This window comes from Anguilla rostrata, chromosome 11 (genome assembly GCF_018555375.3).
Source record: "Anguilla rostrata isolate EN2019 chromosome 11, ASM1855537v3, whole genome shotgun sequence".
NCBI classification, from domain to species: domain Eukaryota; kingdom Metazoa; phylum Chordata; class Actinopteri; order Anguilliformes; family Anguillidae; genus Anguilla; species Anguilla rostrata.
This window is the reverse complement of record NC_057943.1, coordinates 5,972,321-5,997,271: the sequence shown is the minus strand read 5'-3', so window position 1 is coordinate 5,997,271 and position 24,951 is coordinate 5,972,321. Positions and strand designations below refer to the sequence as shown.

General features: G+C 46.0%; 1 protein-coding gene across 3 annotated transcripts in view; it reads right to left on the bottom strand.

Annotated features, from left to right (window-relative positions):
* The window catches only part of spen (spen family transcriptional repressor), a 48,267-nt gene that overhangs the window by 14,066 nt on the left and 9,250 nt on the right, over positions 1-24,951 (bottom strand). For 2 of the 3 annotated variants that reach the window (XM_064300712.1, XM_064300714.1), the window contains exons 2-10: positions 21,117-21,437; positions 12,008-12,640; positions 5,321-5,481; positions 4,685-4,885; positions 2,947-3,098; positions 2,182-2,307; positions 1,841-1,954; positions 953-1,066; positions 549-649 (exon numbers count right to left, since the gene is read on the bottom strand). In XM_064300712.1, the coding sequence (XP_064156782.1) occupies positions 549-649; positions 953-1,066; positions 1,841-1,954; positions 2,182-2,307; positions 2,947-3,098; positions 4,685-4,885; positions 5,321-5,481; positions 12,008-12,640; positions 21,117-21,437 (1,923 nt within the window). The remainder of the gene's footprint in view (positions 1-548; positions 650-952; positions 1,067-1,840; positions 1,955-2,181; positions 2,308-2,946; positions 3,099-4,684; positions 4,886-5,320; positions 5,482-12,007; positions 12,641-21,116; positions 21,438-24,951) is intronic. The other variant, XM_064300713.1, reaches the window with a different exon arrangement.

Below are 24,951 nucleotides of genomic sequence, written 5' to 3'. Positions count from 1 at the left end.
GCTGTCTCTATCACCTGGCACAGACTTCACCCAGGTAGTGTGTGTGTGTGTGTGTGTGTATATATATATGTGTTATTTTGTAAATTTAAGTGCAAATTAAATTTATGTGATGTCTTATCTTATGAAAACAATTTGACAAACTTCTTCAGCTTAAGAAATTCCCTAAAAAATGAATGAGGCTCAATGTCAAACTAATCAGAATGAATTTGAATAGGCTGTGCGTCATCTACAATTACGGCTCCAGAGAAAGACAGTAGCCACTTACACCACTCAAAATGTGTTTGAAAAAAGTAAAAATATAAAATTAAATTTAAATTTTTTTGGATTCTTTCAGTGGTGTAGGTCTGCAGGGGGATTGCCAGGAGAGGGGAAGTTAAAGCCGACAGTCTAACTACATTCATTCAAAAAACGGATTCAAACAAACCAGTTAGTATTTATAAGGACATAGAAAGCCACAGATAAGGCTGCCAATGTAATTCCAGGCGTCTTCCCTACTTGGTCACTTTAGCATTTTTTTCCCCAATTTGATAGTTATGTGAGAAACAAACCTTCGTTCTGAGAGGATTTCATAGAAATCTCGGATGTCCTGCCCAGATGTCTGCATTGAGCGATAGAAAGCCATCTGACTCTCCTGATTGGCAAAGTCCACCTAGGAGCAAACAAAATGGCGCATGCATCACTGCAAACATTGTCTTTTGAGTGTGCGCAAGAATAAAGAAAATATATATATATACACATTTTTTTAGGAATCAAATGGCGCGAATCTGCTAGCAGCAACAGTTTCCGGAATATATACTTCGGCACCTAAGTTATGAAACAGGCCATTCTTCAGCAAATCAATGCCAGAGGCCACGGTTGGCTCTCCTTCTTCAAAAGTGGGGTTCAAACACAGAACCCCCCCCCCCCCAGGGCGTACAGAAGAAACGCATTGATTCCATCCATTTTATTTCACCTTGATTTTATTGCCCCCGATTTTCCAGCCCTTGGTCTCCTTGACTGCAGCCTGTGCGTATTCAATGTTGTTGTACAGGATGAGGGCCATTCCTTTAAGTCTGTCAAACACAACCTGAGGGAGGGAGGGAGAGGGGGAGGGAGGGAGGGAGAGAGGGAGAGGGGGAGGGAAGGAGGGAGGGAAGGAGAGAGGGAGGGAAGGAGAGGGGGAGAGAGGGAGGGAAGGAGAGAAGGAGAGAGGGAGGGAAGGAGGGAGGGAGAGAGGATGGATGAAGTACATAATAATTCAGCCGAAGCAATGCTCGCCATTTTCCCACCACTGAAGTGAGCCTCGCGCTCTGCTTACCTACAGACTAGATGGTACCCATCACTGTACTAAGTCTGGTCTTAAAAACCCCCAGAATTTCTGCCTCTACTGCATGAACCTGCCAGGCTATTCCACACAGTGACTACTCTGTGTGTGTGTGTGTGTGTGTGCGTGTGTGCGTGTGCGTGTGTGCGTGTGTGCGTGTGTGCGTGTGTGAAAAAAACACATGGAAACAATAATAGTTTTACTCCATTTTTTTCCCCCCTTCTGCATTGTATTAGGTTTTAGTTTCCTGGAAAAAGCAGCTTTAATACACCCGTTTGGGGGCGACCAGTCTTTCCCACAAAAATGACCTCAGTTGTGGTAACAAACCGAGCGTGGGAGAAGAAAAGTAGTGCTTCATCGCACAGCCACGCAGTCACAAGCTTCTTATTCATTTACTTCTGGGTGTGCGGTTAAGATTTGGTCAGAGATTTTTTAAGACAGCCCCACTACCCTTCAACAGGATTCTTACAAAAAAAAAAAAAAAAAAAAATATTACCCGAGATCCGTGACACGGACAGGGAAGCGCGAATGTTTTACCTTGACCACGTGTCCGTAGCGGCAGAAGTGACGGGTGAGGTACTGCTCTGTGATGTTGGAGGCCAGGCCGTCCAGCCACACGCACGTCGTGGGCATGCTCTTCCCGAAACCCAACTGTAAAGGGGGCGGCGGGGGGGGGGGGTGTAGAGCAGTCAGCACTTTTAACCACGTTCAGCAAACCTCACAGTCGGGAGGAACGCAAATGCTACTGCTTTTCACAGAGGAGTGATAGAACCGCTCAACATGCAAGTGAATAACAAATCTTTCAAGGAAATACAACGGCAGCTTAAACAGGTTTTTAAAAAATTAAAAAAATTAAAAAAAGGAGTGAAGCGCCATACCTTTAGCCTGTTGTTGCCTAGATACTCCCCATCCATCTTTTTGATGGCCTTGCAGACGCTGGCGATGTCACAGTACTGCAGGAAGGCGTACTGCGGGGCGCCGTTCACCTTTTTAATGTCGATGTCCTGGACGAGAAAGGGGGGAGACGGGAGAATAAATCGAAAACTGAAAAAGATGAATTTTCACACTCATGTACGCATATCTCCATTCACTCATTCATAGTCGCTACACCTGCATCAAACAAATGCCGAATAAGGAAATCATTGCAAGTACAGAATGAGAATTTAGCATCTAGTGATTTACACTGGAAAAAATAAAGGCTCTTTAACGCAATTTCAATTTACTCTCGATCCAGGTGACTGCATACATTCACAATCAATACTAGCTGCAGACCACGAAAAGGGACAACAGTGTCGACACATTAACGACAGGCAAATTAAAGAGGAACAAAAATTTGGAACCACAATTTGAATACATGATTTGATAAAGCCCCATTGCAAAAAGTTACAAACTAAACAAGACCAGGTCAAAACCTAGTATATGGCTGGACACGTGATCCGGACGACCAATGGTGTAACTTCCTAACTCGGCCGACCAATGGTGTAACTTCATCACTCAGCCACTCAGTCACAGACATTCGCGTTTGTAGGGCTGGCCCCCGCTGTTGCGGTCCAGCCAAAAAATCTATCATCCTATCCCGTCCCAACACGACACTGCTGTCTTCTTATTCACCGCTGTCTGCCTATCTGTTAACGCGGACGTACCACGATCTCGCCGAAGCGCTGGAAGATGGTGAGCAGGTCGTGGTAGCTGGTGGTCTTCTCCAGGTTCCCGATGAACAGGGTGCGCGTGGCCTTGGGGTGAAACTCGTCTATCCGCTCGTCCAGCGGCCGGAACTCGTTCTCGCTTTCCGTCTCTGAAAGGGGGAAGCAGAGAGAGAGAGAGAGAGAGAGGGAAGGAGGGAGAGAGAGACAGAGAGAGAGAGAGAGAGACGGAGGGAGGGAGAGACGGAGAGAGAGAGAGAGAGAGAGAGACGGAGGGAGGGAGGGAGGGAGAGGGAGAGGAGAGAGAGAGACGGAGGTGAGGTCAGCTTCACTCAGGTGGCCAGTGAGAGACAGTGCAGGTTTCGCGCACACAAACCCCCCCTCACGTCCTCACAATGCACATCTGATACACCCACACATCCTCACCCACACAGTATTTCTTGCACGGATAAACATATGAATGTGTTATCTGAACTCACAGGGAAACATACTGTAGTCCAGGGCTGCCAAACTCTGTTCCTGGAAATTTACCATCCTGTAGACTTTCATTCCAACCCTAATTTTGACTCGACTAATAAGCAACACAACAAAATCTCTATCTGTTGAAAAAGAGGAGTGGCTTTGTTAGGGCTGGAGTGAAAACCTACAGGACGGCAGATCTTCAGGAACAGGGTTGGGCAGCCCTGCTGTCTTTTACATTACATTACATTACAGGCATTTAGCAGACGCTCTTATCCAGAGCGACTTACACAACTTTTTTTACATAGCATTTTACATTGTATCCATTTATACAGCTGGATATATATACTGAAGCAATGCAGGTTAAGTACCTTGCTCAAGGGTACAACGGCAGTGTCCTTACCCGGGATTCGAACCTGCGACCTTTCGGTTACAAGCGCAGTTCCTTACCCACTGTGCCACACTCCGTCCTCCGTCTTCAAACAGATTTAATGAATGACCCTTGATATTCAATAACTAGGATACACTAAAACCTTGCATTTGTTTGCAAATACACAGACACAGGGACACGCTCTCAGAAGCGTATGTAACAAACTCAGCAGGGAGTAAGCGGGAATCTTCTTCTCCCTAGTTTGGCTTGGCATAAGTTAGGTCAGAATAGTGTTCACTGCATGAACTGAACTGTGTTCTCGGCTAGAAATAGCTGTACGAAATGAGTATCGTACCTTGCTGAACCTGTGTTTCGTAGTTGTACAATGACCATGATATGCACTTTAGTACGTCGCTTTGGATAAAAGCGTCTCCTAAATAAATGTAACGTAATGAAATGAATCAAACCCGGGTCTTCGCGGGCGTGAACCAGGTTGACCCGACTGCCGCACTGAAGACGGATTCGCCGTTAGCGGAGCGGCTAGCCGGCGTTAGAGGAGCGGCTAGCCGGCGTTAGCGGAGCGGCTAGTTGGCGTTAGCGGAGCGGCTAGCCGGCGTTAGCGGAGCGGCTAGCCGGCGTTAGAGGAGCGGCTAGCCGGCGTTAGCGGAGCGGCTAGCCGGCGTTAGCGGAGCGGCTAGCCGGCGTTAGCGGAGCGGCTAGCCGGCGTTAGAGGAGCGGCTAGCCGGCGTTAGAGGAGCGGCTAGCCGGCGTTAGAGGAGCGGCTAGCCGGCGTTAGCGGAGCGGCTAGCCGGCGTTAGAGGAGCGGCTAGCCGGCGTTAGAGGAGCGGCTAGCCGGCGTTAGAGGAGCGGAGCGGAGCGGACCAGGAGCGGGCTGCCAGAAACACGCACCGGGGCCGTTCCAGGCGGTGACGTCGATCTGCATGCCGAAGAACAGCTTCCCCTTGGAGGCGCCGAGCGCCTTCTCCTGGTCCTCCTGCTGGCGGAAGAAGACCAGGCCGTACCGCTCCTCCGACGCCCCGTGGATCTGCACCGACGTCACCTTGCCGTACTTCTTGAACTCGTGGAACAGCCCGTCCTTCAGGCTCGTGTCTGCGGTGACGCGGACAGAGAGGTGGAAGAACCCCCGGTTAACAACCACCACCACCGCCACCGCCACCGCCATCATCATCACCACCACCACCACCACAATCATCACAACCTGGGCTGTCAATCAGGAAATATAAAAGTTTTACATTTTCGGGGAATAACTGAATAATATCCAAAACAAAATTTTAAAACTTCACTTCTATGTGGGAGCAATGCTCCCTGGGATATTCCATGCTTTTAGAAATTATATTTAGGTTAGATTCAGAAGATCCCTTTTGGATAATCCAAAACGCCACTTTTATGAGACTTAAATAGCACGCACAGATCATAACAGACAATACCCAACAGCAAGCTTTCCCTGACTGGGAATGTAGCGCAGCAGGGAGAAGCGCAGTGGGAGTGCACAGGCGTACAGGTGTGTACAGGTAGAGAGCTCACCTGTGGACCGCACGGGCAGGTTCTGGACCTTGATGCCGAAGCTCTTGCGCGGCTCGTCCTTGTCGATGGCGGGCGGGGGCGGGGCGGAGGGCGCGGGCACGGCGGCGGACTGCACGGAGCGCGCCGGCGACTCGTCGCTCGAGCTGCTGCTGGAATCGCTGCTGCCAGGAAACAAGGGCTGCGTGAGGGCGGGGCTCGCCGCTGCTGCTCTACACGCACGCACGCACACACACACGCACACACGCACACACGCACACACGCACACAAGCACGCATATACGCACAGATACACACATACACACACACGCGCGCGCGCACACACAGATACACACACACACACACACACACACACACACGCACGCGCACGCACACACACATACACACACACACAGATAAACACACACACACACACACGCACGCACACGCACGCACACACACACACACACACACACACACACGCGCATGCACACACGCACGCACGCACACACTCATACGCACGCACACATACGCACGCACACGCACGCACACACACACACACACACAGACACATACAGAAACTTGATAAAACACAACCAAGTGTAATTCCATTTCCAGCCTCAGAGTGGCACCCTCACCCCAGTTTTGTTGCATTTGTTCAAAGGGAAGAACAGTACAGTACTGTACAGCCCCGCATTAAACAAGAATTTTATTAGGTAGCGAAGAGGTGGGATGTGGGATTTTTGTGATAAATGATTACAATGATAATGACAGGAAGGGAAAGAGCCCCCAGAGTTGTCTCATTGCCAGAAAAGCTCACAAAACTAAGTTCACCAAGTTTATTAATATTTAGCGATGATTAACTTCAACAGCAAACCACGGTTTATCTGCAGCAATTTGCAAGCGAAAACCCATAAACTTTACACATTGGGCCCATTCTACACTAGTACAGATCAACGTGTAATGCTAAATAATCATTTCCTTCGCTAATGGGGTGTACAGCAGAGCACGACAGCGTACGCCGCTTTGGACAAAAGCGTCTGCCAAACAAATGAAACGCAATGTAACGACAGGCCATGGTAGGTTCACAAGGCTGCCCTATTCCTCCTGAGAGAAGAAGCTGTGCGGCAAGTGATCACGGCGTGTCGAATAAAAGGCATCGCCGAACCCAGTGAAGACCCCCCCCACTGGTGCGAGCGGCTCGCGGGTTTGTAGCGCGTAGCGCAGGCTACGGCTCCCCAGGCTGCACTCCAGCGAGGAGCGGCGGCCCCCAAATCACATTTCCACACGCCGAGCGAATCGCACACCGGCGTGACCGCCGATGACCTCGCTCACAACGTTTACAAAAACCTGCGCCATAACTCTCACTGTCCTCAGATCGGCTTTCACACCAGACCCGGCCTCGTCCTCTCTCCCCCTCCTCCTCTTTCCCTCCCTCTCTCTGCTCTTTTTCCTCTCTTTCCCTCCCTCTCTCTCCCTCCTCCCCTCTTTTTTTCCTCTCTCTCACTCTTTTCTCCCTCTCTCTCCTCTGCTCTCCTCTCCTCTCGTTCTCTCTCCCTCTCTCCACTCCCTCTCTGCTCTCCATCTCTCTCTCTCCCTCTCACTCCCTCCTCTCCTTCTTCTCCTCTCTGCTCTTCTCTCCTCCCTCTCCCCTCCCTCCTCTCTCTCTTCTCTCTCCCTCTCTCTTCCTCTCCTCTCTCTCTCCCAGTCTGCTCTCTCCCTCTGCTCTCTCTCTCTCTCTCTCCTCCCTCCCTCCCTCCCTCCCTCTCGGAAGCACTCGACTGAACAAGAATCAACCGCAGGGTCTTTTCAGTTTCCTGTTCCTCATTAGCTCTACTTTTCAAGCATTCGCTTTCTTTCTTCCGTTTATTTCTCCCTCGCTCTCTTTAAACGTGCGCTCCCTCTCCACATCAAAGCCGCGCACCAGCATTCACGGGGAGGCGCGGTGGCACAGTGGTTAGCACTGCAGCTCTGCACGGAGGAGGCTGCGGGTTCGAGTCCCGGCCAGCCCGGATACTCTGTGTGTGGAGCTTACATGTTGTTCCCTGGATTTGTCCAGGTACGGAGGGTTCCTCACAGTTAAGGACGACGCAGGCCATCATCGGAAATGAGAATTTGTTCTCAAATGACCCTCCAGGTTAAACAAAGGTCTATTATTATTATTCGCGGTACCGTCTCATATTAAAATTCACATCGGCAGACCAGTACATGGTTACAATGAAAACATTGCGACACGCCATTCACCAAAAAAAACAGAACGCAGCATTGCGAAGCCTCTCTCTGTCTCCCACCATCTCCCTTCACTTATTACTCTCCCTCTCTATCCCTCTCTTTCCCTTTCTCTCTCTCTCTCTCTCACTCTCGCTCTCTCCCCCTCTCTGCTCCTCCTCCCGGTCTGGAAGTGGAAGTGGGGCTAGCGGGAGCCTAGCCTGTGGGAGTGGGCCGGGAGCCAGCAGTGGCCAGAAATTTCCAGTTCAAACTGGATCTCACGGAGGTGGGGGAACTCACACCCATACACCCACACGCATACACCCACCCGCACACACACACACACACACACACACACACACACACGGGCGCACACTCACGCTCGCGCAAACGAACAAACGCACACACATACGCACACACAGGTGCATACTCGCGCTCGCACAGACAAAACGCACAAGCACACACACACGCACGCACACACAAACACACACACGCAAGGTAAGGAAGGCGGTGAGAAAATGCACTAGCTCCTGCTCAAAAATTCTCTGTGTAGCATCCCTCACCAACCAAAACAGAGCACTGAGACACAAGCACTCCTGACGGAAGAATAAATCAGTCCCGTCTTCAGTACTAGTGTGCTGTAAAGCCTGTAGTCACAGTGTCACGCCATTTTTAGTATGTTCATTATGAAGTTTACTAGACTTTTTAATGAGATGCAAAGATGTAAATACAACACTGAGGTGAAATGGTCGCTTTGTAGGGGCCACAGGCTGGCCTCATAGTCCTCTACAGACCAGTGAAACCATTTGGCAGTTATTTCAGTTATTTTTCAAAAGCAGAATTACAGGCAGGGAAATGGTGAAAGACAAAAAAAAACACGGTGTCTTCACATATTTACTGTACGATCTCTTACAAATATGCTTCGAACATAATTCAGACACAAAGACTGAAATGGTAAGAATTTAACCAATCTGTTGCTTACTTGACTCTTGTAAATTAAATATACATCTAAATTATTTGTCCAACTGCACCAATGCCCAAAGAAGGAATTTAAATACGAAGCAAAGTCATTTGCATGTGTCGACATGACCATGGAAAGCACATTCGTCCCATAAGCATTTCAGGTAGGAAACACTGTCATTTCAAACAACCACAGACGGAAAACTCCATGATCACAACGCTGAACACCGTAAGCAGCATTCCCATCCACCTCCACAGGACAAATACCCTCTAAAAGACCAAGAATGCAGTGACAGTCTTATTGAACAGTATACATCAGAATTTAGTGTTGTGCTACATTATGGGAAACAGCATTACTGTGGATCATTAGATTAAACAATGCCTTTCAGTCAAGAATGTTTAATTGTTCTTTGTCACTTATATACACACACAAATTAACAAACACCAAACACAACGTCTGAACTTTAAAAAAAATAAAAATATTTTAAGAACTCAATTACAGCTTCATGGAAACTGGCAAACCACAGAGGTTTGGTCTACCTTATTATAAGTCAAACTTATCTGCTGTAAAAATAACAGAACAAGCTGCCAATTTTGCTGTAAGCCATTTTAACCCACAAAAACGATAACCAGGTCATGTTTTTAAAAAAACTAACTTGAAAAAACAAAAACCAAAAAAAAAAGAAACGAATATGCCAACAAAAATATGAGATCATTATGTGGCAGTACCACCATTTGCAGGCAGGGGGAGCTGTAGCAACAGCACAGCGAATACAAGTGCACTTCCCATGGGTTGAGTAACTTAAACAATGCATACCGTGTTGCACTTTGACTCCCACTTTTTACACATTGAAAATGAAAGGGACAAAGGTAAAACTCAAACAAAGCCTTAACGCTGTGAGTGTGACCTTGCTGTCTGTCATAAAGCAACGATTAGGCTACACTAATGTTTAACTTGCATTACGCAGGCAGGAAATGCCCAGCTCAAGGTATACTTTTGTACACAGGCAGCAGTCCGCTGGGCCCCTACGCTGAGAAGCTGACCAAACCCTGGCTTCTTAATCCCAACACCGTGTTGTTTTGAGACATTCGGGCCCAACAAGCCGCACACTAATCACAGGCTTCTGCCGTCCTTAAAGGCAAGCCCGCGGTGGAAGACGCAGGACACGCTTATCATTAGCATTACGGCTACCACCGTAATTACATTAGTCATCCGGTGTCTGCGGATTTAGGAGCAAAGTCCCGGCACGTAACCTCCCTCTGTTCTCGGCTCCAAATTCAAAAACCAATGCTTGTACTACAAAAAAAAAAAAAAGCAAAAAAAAAATAAGTTCTGCACTGGAGAACCCTGTAATAAACAAATGCAACCTCAACATATATCAGAAGCACGGAAATAGAAAGAGATCTTTCCATTACATCGCATTTAATTTAACGACGCCGCGCTCGTGCAGCTGGAACCCGCCCCGTGTGCACTTTACCCTTCTTTATTTCGGCTTCGCCCTCTCACCCTCGGCCCACCTCGCCGCCGCCCCCCCCCACGCCCCATCCTGCCCGCCGCCCTGCAGCCATGTCGAAGCTGAGACCACAGGAACACACAGAGGTTTCGCAACACGCCAGCGGCTTTTTAAAAATAACTTCGGCCTCGTCGCGACAAAACGTTTTAAAAAGACTGCATTACGTTGCGTTACGGACACTTAGCGGCCTCTCCTTCTCCTCCAGAGCAAAGCCGCACGGCTTCTGCATTTTCTTACACTGCATCCACTCGTACAGCTGAATGCACGCTGAAGCGATGCAGGTCAAGTGCTTCGACTCAAGGGTATCACGGCTGTGTCCCCACCCGGGAATCGAACCTGCAACCTTCACACGGCCAGCTCCTTTAACCGTGATACTACCACCCATGTAACGGAGTGAGGTTTAATTCAAAGCCGTTTACTCTGGTCAAAGTACACCCCACGTTAGTTTTAGGGACTGAACTACTTATTGGCACTAACTATACGCTGGCATACATGGCACATGAAAAAAAAGGCCTTACTTTGGCATGGTAATGCCAGTGTCGCCACTGTTCACTGCCATATATCACATGTGAAAAGAAAGGCCTTACGTTGCCATGGTAATGCCAGTATTGCCAGAACCAATGGGGCGGGGATCTCACTGACCGCCACACTTGTAGTAGAGGAACAGTGAACTAGAGGAACACATATACAGGAAGCGATTCTCAGCCACAAACAAAAATAACAGCACAGTAGAGCCCTGCGAATTCAACTCAAAACCGTTGGTCTTATTCAGTGGCAGTTGGGAGTCGATGCGTTTCTTGCTACACTAGAAACACAGCTCATGTGACTTCACAATGAGGGTAAAGTTCACTTTTTTATTTTAAGAAAATACTTTTTAAAAAATTGCGCAACGGTACTTTCACATTCCCCAAGCCAACATTTTCACATGGTCCAAGTAATCAGGCGAGCTCTCCAATAAAAACATCCACACTGTCACAAGAAAAAAAAAAAAAAATTCAAAAAGAGAAACGCCGCTATGATTGACGCTATGATTACTCACAGACGCACAAAACAGAAACAAAAAGGTACGGTATCAGATCTGAAGTTACGATGTCAACATTTGAACCCGCTTGAGGGTGCGTCATGCTCATTCTACACTGAATCCAACGACCTGACTTCTCACGTAACCAACGTACATCTGGTCCCAACAGAGCTGGTCACGGGCCATTAAACAGCACAGTTTGCGCTTCATCATCAATTCATCATCCTCATCATCATCCATCACACGGTCGCGTGTGCCGCTGCTTCTGGGCCCTCGCTGCGGTTGACGCCGATCACACGGGCCGAGGCGACGCTCTCGAACGCTCCGACGCAGGACGGCGCTTTGGGAAGCGGTCGCTGTGTTCCCCCCCTTCGGTTTCACTAAACGAGCGCTATGAAGAAGAGCGCGCCTCAACATTTAGGGCCCGGTAAACGAGTTACACGCTCGTCACCCACGGGTGCAGGCCCGTTAGGAACCAGGACGGACAGAGAGTAGAGCCCGCGGACTGAAACTCCATTAGGCACCTTTCATTAGGGCAACGTTTCAACCTGAGTCGGATCTTCGTCAAGCCAAAGTTTTCAAGAAGATTCAACCCGAACTGAAATTATGTCAAACAAATAGAGTACAGTGTGCAGGCTTTAACTCGATTCAGGGCTACCAACACTGCATTGCATTTACATTATGTGAAGATGTATAACCCTGTAAGACCAGGGCTGCCCAGACCTGTTTCTGCAGATCTACCATCCTGTGGGTTTATACTTCAACCCTAACAAAGCCACACCTCACACAACAGCTAGAGATCTCATTGAGAAGCTAATTAGTATTAGCTTCTCAAGCAGTCAAATTATGGCGGAAGTGAAAACCTAGAGGAAGGTAGATCTCCAGGAACAGGGTTGGGCAGCCTTGCCGTAGGCTAAGAATCATAAGCGAGGCCACGCAGACACAGAGAGAGAGGGAGAGAGCCGAAGAGAAAGTCAGCCGCCGCGCGCGTCTCAGTGGCGCCCCCTACCTGCCGCTGCTGCTGCTGCTGGTGCTGCTGACGGAGTCGGAGCTGGAGGAGCGGCTTCGGGAGCCGGAGCCGCTGGGGGAGCGGGCGGGTCGCGCCGCCTGACTGGCCAGCCGCTGCGGCGAGGGGTTCCGCGAGTGCGTGGAGTGCGGCGACCTGCTGCGGCTGTGGTGGTAGGCCCGGTCGCCGCGGCGACCCCGCTCCTCGCGGTAGAGGTCGCGGTGCACGACGCTGGCCAGCGTGAAGGGCTCGCGGGCGCGCGGCTCGTACCGCGGCTCGGGCGTCTCGAAGCGGCTGGGGCTCCGGCTGCGCGACGCGTAGTAGGCCACGCCCACCGAGGCGGATGCCCCGCCCCCTCCGCCGGCCACGCCCCCTCCGCCGCCGCCGCCGGTGCCGCCGCTGCCTGGCCCGGCCCCTCCGCCGCCTCCGCTGACCCCGCCGGGGCCCCCGCCGCCTGCCCCGCTGCCGCCGCCGGAGCTGCCACCCGCCCCGCCCAGCGCGCGGTCCCGGGGGTCGCGGTAATAGTCCGTATCGTAGTGCCGCTGCCGCTCAAAGCTGCCGCCGCCGCCGCCGCCACCGCGCTCATGGTGTCCATAGGCACTGTGATCATAGGCCCGCTCCCGACCGTCCGCAGCCCTGAGAGAGAGAGAGAGAGAGAGGGGGGGAGGAGAGAGAGAAGGAGGGAGGGAGTGAGGGGGAGAGAGAGAGTGGGAGGGGGGTGAGAGAGAACGAGAGAGAGGGAGGGGGTGAGAGAGAACGAGAGAGGGGAGGGGGTAAGAGAGAACGAGAGAGGGGGAGGGGGAGAGAAAGAGGAAGGGGGAGAGAGAGAACAAGAGAGAGGGGGATGGAGAGAGAGAGAGAGAGATTCCCGTTACTCTTCAACAGCCATTTCACCCACTCAGAACACACTCTGAAATGAGCAACTGACAGACCTACATGACCCTGTAAAAAAAATAAATATTTAAATTTTTTGCCATTTCTTTCTCCATTTTGTTTTCATTTCAACACTGGATTTTCGGGGGGGAGGAACTAATAAAGTTATAGTTGCATAATTACGCAATTCAATATGAACATGCAGGAGAGGAGGGGGGAGTGCCAAAGAAGGAAAAGGAATGCTTTTTCTCCTTTCAGTAACGAAAGAAACTTGGACTGGATTAAGGCTGGGCTCCCACACAAAACTCCAAATGTATCTTTAAAAAATGTAAAAGACGAGCCAGCAATCCACATCTGGGGACAACTGTATCCGCAACTGCAACTGTACAACCAACCGTATTCATAATTGTGTATTTAAATAAACACGGGTTCATTTTATTTAGTACGATTCTCATAACTGAGAATCCCTACTGCCACAGAAGGAAGACAATGCATTATTTTATATTCTTAATTTATTAATATAATATAAAGCTTAAAATTGATATTGTTCTTTATACTAGCTTAGCTGACAAGTGTATCTGCACATGAAAGCTCAACTATTTTGGCTCGACTTGCATTTTTCTTGAAAGTTAATATCCATATTTACCGTTGATGTAATGCATTTCTTATGCGTTAGGCATGTTGTGAGCCAATTACATTCTGACATGCGAGTCGTGATTCAGTAGCTAAGCGTACTCGTTTTCTATATAACCGACGCAGACTTCAAGAGAAGCCATCCACATCAAACGTTAAGAGATGTTTCAGAGGGAAAGTGAGCTCACCCCAAGCCCAGCCTCATCGCTGGAGAAACTCCTGTGGTCGGTGCACACCTACAATTAGCCCACGCTAGTTGTGTTAGCAGCTAAGCCTCCAAGAAACGCACTCTTCAAAAGGGTTATCAGCACCACGAGAAGGATCTCCCCTCCCCCCCAGAAACTGATATTCACACTACAGCGACTTGTAAGTAAGACTACACATTCATTTGAGGCCTTTAACTCAGCCAACTCATCTCTCAAAAGACTAACGGTTCTGCTTTCTGTTAACGCAACGTGGGAACTTACTCACTTTGAAGCAGGTTACAACGTGTATCGATCGATCGACAAACCAGCAGCTGAACCAAGTGAATTCCCAGATTCTGAAAATGCGGACACTCGGTCACAACAACTAAACCAATCATGGGGGGATCTACAAGACAAACAAAATGGCGTCAAAAGCTTGAATAGTCAAAATACGTTTCGACTCAAAATGAAAGCAAAGCAAAATGGCCAAGTCAATAGTAGCCTCAGCATTGTCCCATGCACTACCTGCACTGAAAAGTTAGTTCATGCAACCTGTTTACCATTTACGGCCATTTATTTCACCCGATTCGCAAAGTGACGCGTTTTTAACGCGCATTTTAGCGAAGGCAGAAAATGGCCGCCGCTATGACCACGCTAGTAGCGTGGATCTGAACGGAAGGCCAACCGTCACCAAAAAGGGAATTGGCGGGTGGCAGAAAGAAAAGGGAAGACAATACTGTTCCTTTGGAAAGAGGAAGATGAAAAGAACTGAATGTAAACAGGAATGCAAACAAGCAGCTACTGTGTCCGCAGCCGAAGAGTAAACTGGGTGGTAGCCGAGCCCAGCGCCAACCTCGCGATCACCCCATCCGTATTCAAATCCGACGCGAAACCACCCAGAAACCAGCGCTGTGAACGAACACACGAACGGCTGCGCCTTCGCCACGGCCCGAAGAACGTGTTGTGTTCTTGCCGTTCTGAGTACATCCATCAAATATTCCGACTATTTTTTTCTTTTCTTTTTTTTTTTTTCTCTCCACTCCTACTTTCTACTTTATTGAACCTGTTCCACAGGGAGCTTAGAAGGTTCAGAGAAACCAACGTGTGCGTCAATTCAGAAATTAGGGAGGAGGTCCTTGGGTGGGGGGGTAGGGGGGGGTGGGAACAAATTAAAACACCATATTAACTGCATTTGTCCTTGAGCAGCATAACACATCTGCATAATAAATACACAACAATGAAACCTTGTTCTGGTGTCAAAGCCTGTCCTCACCCAAGTCTTTAACACTCATCACACAAAGGTAGGGGAGCACATGAGAGTCCTTGCTCTTGAGCATCTTCAGAAATTCATTAACAAAAGTCCAATTAGAAAATTTTCCTACGCAGCCAATACAGATGAACCGTGTTTATATCCACATCGGCAAAACAACAGCCCACTTATTCAAATGCTATAACTGTACTGGCCAATATTAAGAGGAGGGAAAAAAAGCACAGCAACACACTATTATTCAACAGTTTTTTTTTATTTTTATTATAGGAAATATCACACAAAACATCCGACTGCATTCCTACATGCATCCAGCAAAAATAACATCCTGCTACACAGCTGTGAAATCCCAAATAATGTAGTCCTTGTGTCTGCCAACTTGATCTGAATCAATGTGAGGTTTGGGCTCCCAAATCATTAGCTAAGTAAATAAATTTCCCACTGTGAAAATTGCTAGCTGCAAGGGAATGACAGAGCAGTTTCTATACGTAATGCAGGAAAAGTGTTGTAAGTGGCTGTTCATTAATACTGTGCACACCCACAAGGCTAGAAGAAACAAACAAAACTAAACAAAAAAATCAGAGAGAAAGAGATTTCAGGTGACTTTACTGGTGAACTCCACCAAAATCCACCAAATGTCCACCAAATTTAACAACTCAATGTTATTGCCATGATAATTCTTCAAAATCACTAAAGTTGCTGCAGCACTAAAACATAATTGTAATTCCAGACAAAATATGTGATTTCTTTAGGCTGCTGTCAATGGTGAGCTAGGTTCAAAACTACAGACCAAATTAGACCCATCTCAGCTAGGCTATATCTACACAACCAAAATTGCATACAAGACAGTCCCACCAGCTAAGAAGTGACCCAACAAGCTTGCTATGAAATGTATTTAAGAGTGTGGCAGCTAGCCAACATTACGTAGAGCGACTAGCAGTTCCTCGAAAAATTTCCCATTGTCTTTTCTGCACAAAGCAGCCAAACACGCGTGCATTAACCAAAGAAACAAGCCTGACCGGTGCGTCCAACGGGCACTTCCTTACAAGACAGTTGCCGTGTTAGAGCTTCTACAGGAGGACACTGCCAAGGAGGACGAATATATGATGGTTTTGGCTCATTTAGGACTCTCTTTAACCACCTCTTTCAGTCCAGCTTGCATGGGAACCCGACAGTAATTCAGTAAACTGTTCTAAGGTCGAGCGAGCTTGAGGAATATTTATCAAAAACAGAAAGAAAAAAAACAACTTAAACAAGAAGTTCATATTTCTGTGAAAAAGCAGAATTTGCTATTTGACTTGAGAACCGAACAGGATCTTTAAAAAAGAAAATTAAGTGGAGTGGCCAGTCTTTTTCTGCGGTAGTTCTCTCTAAACAACATCCCCAGTACAATTTAGAATTCCACTTTATGGTATAAGCTTATTTATATCAGCCACATGCGCTATTATGTGAACAGAGTATGTATACCCTATAGCCTACATAGTGTGGAGAGGGGAATATTTATGTTTTCTGTGGAACCAAAGAAGTGTGTGTGTGCGTGCACATGTGTATGTGCGCATGCTTGAGTTGGATGGAAATAGTGGGGAGGACGGGATTATCTGAATAGCCTATTATTAAAATCATAAACTATTACTTGCTACTTTTAATCTCAGTCAATCCCTGGTTATTTTAGTCATTGTGATTCGCAATGGAATAATAAAAAAATGTATAATCAATGGATCATGCTTTTTGGATAAATGGCTCAAAACAAGATTCAAATGCAGCACGCCTTAATTTCACAAACAAATGTTTTTAGGAGAACTAAAAATATCCAATAACTTAGTTGGCAGCTAAGAAGCTACCTGCAGATGTAGCTGAATGAAATGGGATTCGCTAGCGGTAGCAAGAGCTAATCGTCTAGCCATGATAACTAGGAAAAAGCATAAATAAACCTAGCAGTGTCACCAAGAAGAGGAGAGCAAGCCTTTCACTTACAACCTCAATCTCGCTAGCCTGATGAATCTGCTGACAAAGACCAAATGGTCGAAATATCTCAGCTCACAAGTGTAATTTATTTGTTATATAGCCGAGTTTGTTAAAATCTTCTTTGAGCGCATGGGTTGGTAATCCATTTTTTTTTATTGATAATATTTAGCCTACAAAGCGGATGGTAGCATCGTGAGATTCAAAGAGAAAGCACTTCATCTGAATGAAAAGTCGAAAATGAGACGTCGCACTCGCTAGCTTTTTTTATTTTTTTTATTTTTAAGTTAATGCATACGATTTGTTTAATGATTTTCCCTCGACTGTGTAGCGTAGGCTACATCTCAGCCGTCCAATTTTAATTCAGTTATTTTCTCTCATTAAGGGTTAATATATTGTGCCTGTCATGAGCAGACGCATTGCTTCATAGGAAGGGGTGCTGCATTGTTGGTTTGGCTTTATGTGGAGCCAGTGCTCCCCCCCCCCCTTGTTGCGTACTTGGTCTTACTGTAAAATAAATTTTAAAAAGAAAAGCGTACTTCCATAATTGTGTTTTTTTTTTTTGTACCACCATAAAGCGGTAGAGTTGTATTCGTTAGGACGTTGACTGCATTGTCGCTAGGAACACAGCAGTGTCCGTAGGATGCGTGCGGAAAATGTATTCCGAAATACCCTACCTAGTCAGCCGTACACACTTTTTCACAGGTTGGCCCAAAAAAGTATTTCTGCCTACACCGCTGTAGCATGGGTAACATGAGTAAATAAAACGGAAATTACACCTGGGGTTTTCTATTATCAGCAAAAAGTTGTTTTGATCAGAACGACAAAACATAATTTGTAGCTTATTACATTACAATAACATTTCATCCTGTTTCTTTCACAAGCGTCACAGTAAAATTATGAAGGACACTCACTGTGCTGTTGTTGACATTTGGCGTATTATGACAAAAAGTCATTTTTTATCAGAACGCAAGATTTTGAAACGTTCTGCGTTCCAAAGACGCATTATTCCGTGGGCTAGCGCAACCACTGAATTGCTTCAGTGTAGCCTATATCCAAGCTGTATGAACGGATACCATTTCTAAAAATGCATTTGCTGTGTAAGGCACTCTGGACGAGGGCAAATGCTAAATGCCTGTGATGTGAAAAAGAAGAACCACCCTAGCAGAACTTTCTCTCTGGAAGATGAAGCGAGAACAAATATTCGGGTTTTAAGTGGTTCCGTTGTGCCAGACTATGCCCGAAGAATTTGGAGAAATGCATGGAACAGGAATTCCATCTTGCTACACGATAGTATAAATAATTGTAATGAATCACTAGAATCACAATTTGTCCCAAAACTTGCATCAAGTTATCATTCGATCCCTGTACATCAATAACCTTTCAACGGAAGTTTTAAAATGGAAAACAAATGGTTCATCAGCTATGGCAAGAATTACATGGCAAAAACCAAGCTGTGTAACAGCACTATGATTTAATTTAAAATTTGAATTACACAGCCATAATTGACCCTACATGGAACAAACACAGGGGAGAGACAGACTGCATCAAAGTGCGCCCTATGGCTAATTTCATCTGTGACCTCATAGCACTGTTGTTATGCTCGCTACTGCATTTCCCTAAAAGCGTTTCAGCCCCGCCCACTTATCTCTCTAAAATTTCACGTAATAAGAAAATGCCTTTTATATTTTTTTCTCTCAGCAGAGTAGAGGGAGAAAAATACTACTGACTTTGGGTGGTGAAACTAGAAGCCAGGGAAGCAAGAAAGAGAAAGAAAACGTAGGAGAGAAATAAATGCAAAAGGACACAGTCTGTAAAAGCCTAGAGGCTAATAAAACAGCTTAGTTTTGGGTTTTTCTTCTATTGGCTACAGCCATTAGTGGGAAATGTGGAAAGATTGACAATGGCTCAAACTGGGAGGGGGGGGTGGGGGGGGTTAGACAATAGAGCCAAGACACACAGGGCAGAACATACCAACCTTTTCAGACAGCGGTAACCAGACCTACAATCCCAAATACAATATGGGGAGACAGACTTTGTGAGCAAAAAAAAAAATAAAGAAAAACAAAAAGTTTAAAAAAAAAAAAGTAAAATGGAGGAAAAAGTTCAAAAGCTTGTAGGAGGTTGTCAGTGTAGTAGTAATCCTCAACTGCAAGGCAGGATGCTGAAGGACTTTGGAGGGGCGGGCAGAGGCTAATCCAAACAGATTCAACTGTCACAAAATCGTTTGTGGTATACGGGGAAACAGAATGGGAAAAGGGTCCCACTAAATGTCCAAATAAAAAAAAGCAATATATTAAAACGCATGTATTTTATGATTCTGAGGAAAAAAAGGGGAAAAAACAGCCCAAGGGTAAAAGGTCATTTTCCTGCTGCTAAAAAGACACATTGCAGTTTCAACGGCGCAAACACAAAAGTCCTGCTATGCTGGATGTGGTACAGACAGCCCCCCACAGAATAAAAAGGTTCACGTCAACAGAAATCCCAGCGAGTCTCAATCTTCGCAAAAAAAAAGAAAAAGAAAAAAAAAAACATGCAGATGCATCCATTCACACAGCCCACGCAGTCCAGATCTTCAGGAGCGATCCAAACTCAGAGGTACTCCCCCTCCAATGGGAAATTCTTTTGGTAAAAACGTTTATTTTTTTTCCCCCAGAATCCACTCAAGTTGCCGATGTTTGCAGTTCCGATTTTCTTCTCTTGAAATAATCCAACTTCATCCTTCGACGGGGGGCGACGTTTCAGCTCCCTCCAAATTTTACAAATCCCACAAGGATAGCACGTCTTTGGTCAGTCCAAAATGACCAGGTACAGACGCCAAAACATCCACATTTCAGGAAGGCTGGCTACCGAACAGGCAGCTGAGACAACACATGGGGCACGGAGAGTCCTTTTCAAATTAGGATGCTGTGGATGGTTTCTCTGCTTTTCCCCTGTATGCTTCCAAGGCCCAATGTGCTGCTAGATCCAGGGGTGGTGGGGGCAGGGGGGGGGGGGTGGAGTAGAGTAATCCATCAGCAGAAGACAACTCTCAGTTTACATCCATGGGAAAATGAATGCATCTTTCTTTCATCTTCAGCCGTAGAGCAAAAATCCTACTCGCTTGCACCCGCCTCGTTTTGTAGCATCCAGAACGGTCCATCCTTAGCAGACAACTTCCCATACCCAATACTTCCACGTTCATTAGTTCTTCCAAAAAAATTAAAAATGAAAAATTAAAACAAAATGAAGAAATAAATGATTTTTTTTTTTTTTAAATGGTGGAACTAAAAGCAAGAGTAATTTGCTCACTCTGGTTTTCTGTCTGTCTTTTTGTTCTTTTTTTCTTGATCGATAGCAGACGTCTCCCCAGAACAAACCAGTAGAAACCCTGATAACCAGACATATAATCCCAAAGAAAACCGAAAAAAAAAAAAAAAAACCCACACCACCACTCTCACAAATGACTGAATATCCTTTTCTTTGGCCAAGATACATCCAACAGGGCAGTATATATCCCGGGAATATTATCCACCAGAGTCCAGACAGCCATGGAAACGCGATTCCTAAGCAACACCACCACCAGTAAGAAAGGTGGGAAAGACACATTTCTTTTTTTTTTCTTTTGGTTAAAATCCCATTTCTAATTAACGAGTCATAAAATTAACAGAATATAAAATCTTTTTTTTTTTGTGTGTGTGTTCCTCTCTGCGTTTTGTAATAAGAGATTTTTTAAAATAAAGACATTAATCCACCAAGTGCGGTACTGTACTCCAGAGCAGTACTCCAAGGTAAGGCGGCTGGAACAGAATTTCTCCTGCATCCATATATCCCTGGAAAACTGGCCCTGGGTTCTCCATAAAGGCGACATCCGACGCGCGAGCAGAATAAACCTCACATAACGCTCGGCAGGAAAAGATCCCAATCAGGCACATACGCTACACACACCTACATATAAACAAATATATACGTTTCAAAAAATACATATTTCCCGTTTCTGAAATCATTTCTGTATCTCTGAGTAAGACAGAGTTGTGGGGGGAATTGGTATCCCTAAGAGGCTACTTGTTACATCTTAAACTCCCCCACCCTCCCCTCCCCCCCACCCCACTAAAAAAAAAAAAAGAATAAATTATAAAACTTGGGAGCAAAAAAAAAAGAAATTTTTTTTAAAAAACAGAAAAGCACCCCTGGAATTTCGGGGACCACTTACCCGTCCAGTCTGCGTTCGTAGCGCCCCTCCCGGCTGTGGAGCGAAGCGGGAGGCACGTAAACGGGCCCCCCCGCCCCCCTGGTGAACCCCGAAACGTCCCGCGTGCGCGTGCCTAGCGGCAGGCTGTCGTCCAGGCCGCGCGCGGCGCTGGGGATGGTGCCCGGCTCGTTGTAGTCGGTGCGCAGGTCCCGGTCCCCCATCTTGTTGATGGAGTTGTGCGCCTTCTGGGCGCTCTTGATGTCCACGAAATCCACGAAGGCCGCCACTCCGCCTTCCGAACCGCGCTTCGGGAGGACTTTGACGCTCTCCACCCGTCCATACCTGCAAGGGGGAACAGGCGAGTGAAAGGAAAGGTTACACGGGCCCATGGGGGGGAGGGGTGGGGACAAAGGACGACGAAATTAAAAAACACTGACGTCATCGCCGACCGCGGCAAAGCAAGTTGCGTCCTCGACAAAACGGCCAAAACCATTTTTTGAGTGTTGCATGGCAACCATGATCCAATGCAGCCATCGCACTCAAATCGATCAAGCCATTCGCAGACGGGAAACCGAAAAGGTGACTGGCACAGAGAGCAACGTGCACAGCCTCCTGCGTTTGTCCACTGAATAAAATACGGACAGATAAATACAGATTTTAAGCGCTGCTAGACTAAACAGCCTATTACTGCTGCTTAGCTATGCTTATCAAAGCGCTAATTTCGGCTGTCAGGCTACTACTGCGCTGAAGTATTACATCATCAAAAATCAATTTACTCCCTTTACACAAGCGACTTCTAAAAAAAAAAAAAATCTTTATCCCAAGTAACACCGCAGTACACTGAAGTCCTAATGAAAAGTTGGTCTGATTACTTCTATAATTGCTGTGCCTTCCCCTCAAGTGGGAAATGAGTATCTTTCCCCCCTCGACAAGCATTCTGCATTCGTGTTGACTCCCAATGAAACACTGGTTGAGACTGCCGGTGCACGCCATCAACTCAAGTAGCACAGATCTTAACACACTTACAGGACACATTCTGCAATTCAGCCACGCATGTTAAACATGACCGGGCTGGCTTTCTCCACAGAATTCCTCTTCCAGGACTAATTACACAAAGTGATGAGTCTGTTGCCACAAAAACAGCCAGAGAAGAGTACTGGCAGGAAAACATCCTTAGGTAGGGCAGTATCCTCCAAACAACGCACAAACTTTTATTTAGAAAGAACATATCCCCAAACACCGTTGTAGGTACACTCAATACGAACTCTGTGTTCTTTGTTTTATGTCACCCCACCCTACTGGGGTGGGTGGGGGGGGGGGGGGATTGTTCCAAGTCACACTGTATAACTTGGGATCATTTACATCCAACTTCAAAGACACTTTGTGCCAGGATTTAAAGTATGTTTCTTTGTCTTTAAAAGTCTCTGCATGATCAATAATAAAGATGGAAATATCCTTGCAACGAGTCCCAGCATCGTTTAAGAACCACGTGTGGAGGAAAACCCCTTCTTAGGTTCGGTGGGTGAGTCGGTGATGCAAGAATAAAGACTAGAACTTATGATTTCTTCTAATAACCTTTTTATTCTCTTTAATCAATAATCCTTTTCATGTACGTAGGCCTACGGGAGGTCTCCAGTACCATAAAGATACATAGAGAGCGTCTTCGCATTATGATTTCACATCCTTTTTATACAAGCAGATCTCCTCCTAGACTGATGCATCTTCCCTTTAAAATAACCAACAGTTAACAGTTAAATGGCAAAAACGCATGAAGTCGGACTACCAAAACCGCAACTCTTTCACACAACCGAGACGAAAAAACACAGAGGATGCGGTGCGTCCTAATCGGGGAACGATCCTCTGGCGTTTTACGTTTTTCTGCGTACGCTGCTGAACGCTCCACAGAGAATAATTTAGTCATCACTTCCCAGGCAGGCAGCTTCGGCTAAGGGCAGTAAAAAGAGATTAGCTGGGAACATAAAGGAATGTAGTGCTGTCACAACGCCAAGATTTCACCTGCAATATGACACCAGTAGGGCAACGCCACACGAATAGGTCCTGATGACCCAGATCCTGCAAGGAATGGACTTTGTATCGAATCTGGTGTGAAATGGAAGCTAGTATATAGGAAGCGTATACTTTCGGAATATGAAGTCAGTTACGCCATTTACAAGGATGTCCATGTAGGCCTATAAAAATGGAGTAAGGCCAATGGATTTTGGCCCAAAAATATGAAAATGTAGAGAAACATTCCACCAAGGACATTTAATGATGGTTGAACATGCATACATCATCACACAAATCAACTTTCTTTGTAAATTGCATATCTGGGAGAAATCATAAAACACTGTTTTCAGATATAAAAAAAAGTTTGAAAAAATTGCTTAGGTTCATGTCACTCTGTAACCATGATTTTAACTAATGACCATGATTTTTTTTTTTTTTTTAATCATTTCCTTTGGTTGTTGAGGGAGGGCAATGAATGTTCTTCATATACAAAAGAAGTTTAGGTTTTGTGATCACTTTATGAAAATTGTAAAAGAGGAAAGAACATTCCAGCAAGGAAATTTAAAGATGGTTGAAAATGCGTACATCATCTTTCTCAGCCAATTTCATATCTGGAAGAATTCACAAAACACGTTTTCAGACATACAAAAAGGATGTCGCTCGTGGTTTATGCAAATATGCCATCACAATACAATGGATTGAATGAGAAATGTCCAAATAATGTGATAGTCCATTATGCTACTGTATTACCCTACACTGTTCTTGCCTATCTGCATCAGATTGAACTAAGAAATGAAATTCTGAAAAGTCTTCAATGTTGTGAAGAGTACGAAACACCGGTGACAAAAAGGATGATGAAAGTAGTGAATGTATAAAAATAATTAAAATGCAGTAAGCTGGCATTTGTGTGGATTCATGAAGTTTAAAGGTTAATTAACATTGTACCCTATTTTTTGAGTGAAAAAAAATGAAACACATTTCAAGACATTACAATTCCAAACACCCCTATTCCTGTAGAATGCTCCCCTTACAACATGTAAACCCTTCGGTATAGGCAATATTTCCCCCCAATTTTAGCACTTACAGTATGTAACCCTTCGACAAATATTCAAATTGTTCCAATTTTTTTTATTTTTCTCGACATATTTCATCCCGTTCCATTTCGTTTCATAGCCTAAATCTCAACGCACTGCGGTGGTCTCTTGAAGACCAGAACTTCATATTCTAAAAGTAGCTAAACACAGGAAGGCGACGTGTCGAGTTCACAGCGGCAGGGAAATCCAGACGGACGTCACACACAACGTCACCACCTGAAGCCCTGTTTTGAGTCGGGGAAAACTCCGGAATCCTTTTTTCTATTTTCACCACTTAACTGAGGGAAATTATAAAAATGCACTGGGGACTACTAGTAGCCTAAATTAACTTAGGGGTTGTTTTTTTTTTTTTGTTTTGTTCATATGAGAATAATGGCGTAAAAAATTATGATCATAACTTTTGTGTTCTCCGTTGATAAGATTAGATTAGATTAAGGAGGAGGAGTTCACAAGAGCACAAACCATATACGGGTATTTCGCCTGGAGAGCACAGCTTGAATTTGTACCTTTTTCTTCTATATTAGCTCACTGCATGCCAGCAACCTGTGGGCTGTGGCATGACCATCTCTCCCGTAGCGATCCTATGATGATCATCAGCAAGAAACCACAAAGAATGTATAACTACTGCACTCAGTAATGGCTGAAGAAGAGGCTGAGCACCAAAGATCTATGAGAGGTATTGGACACTACCTTTTTGGAAGAAATATGCAGTTGCTTTGGTAACGATCAAACAATACAGGACGCAGGCCAATCAA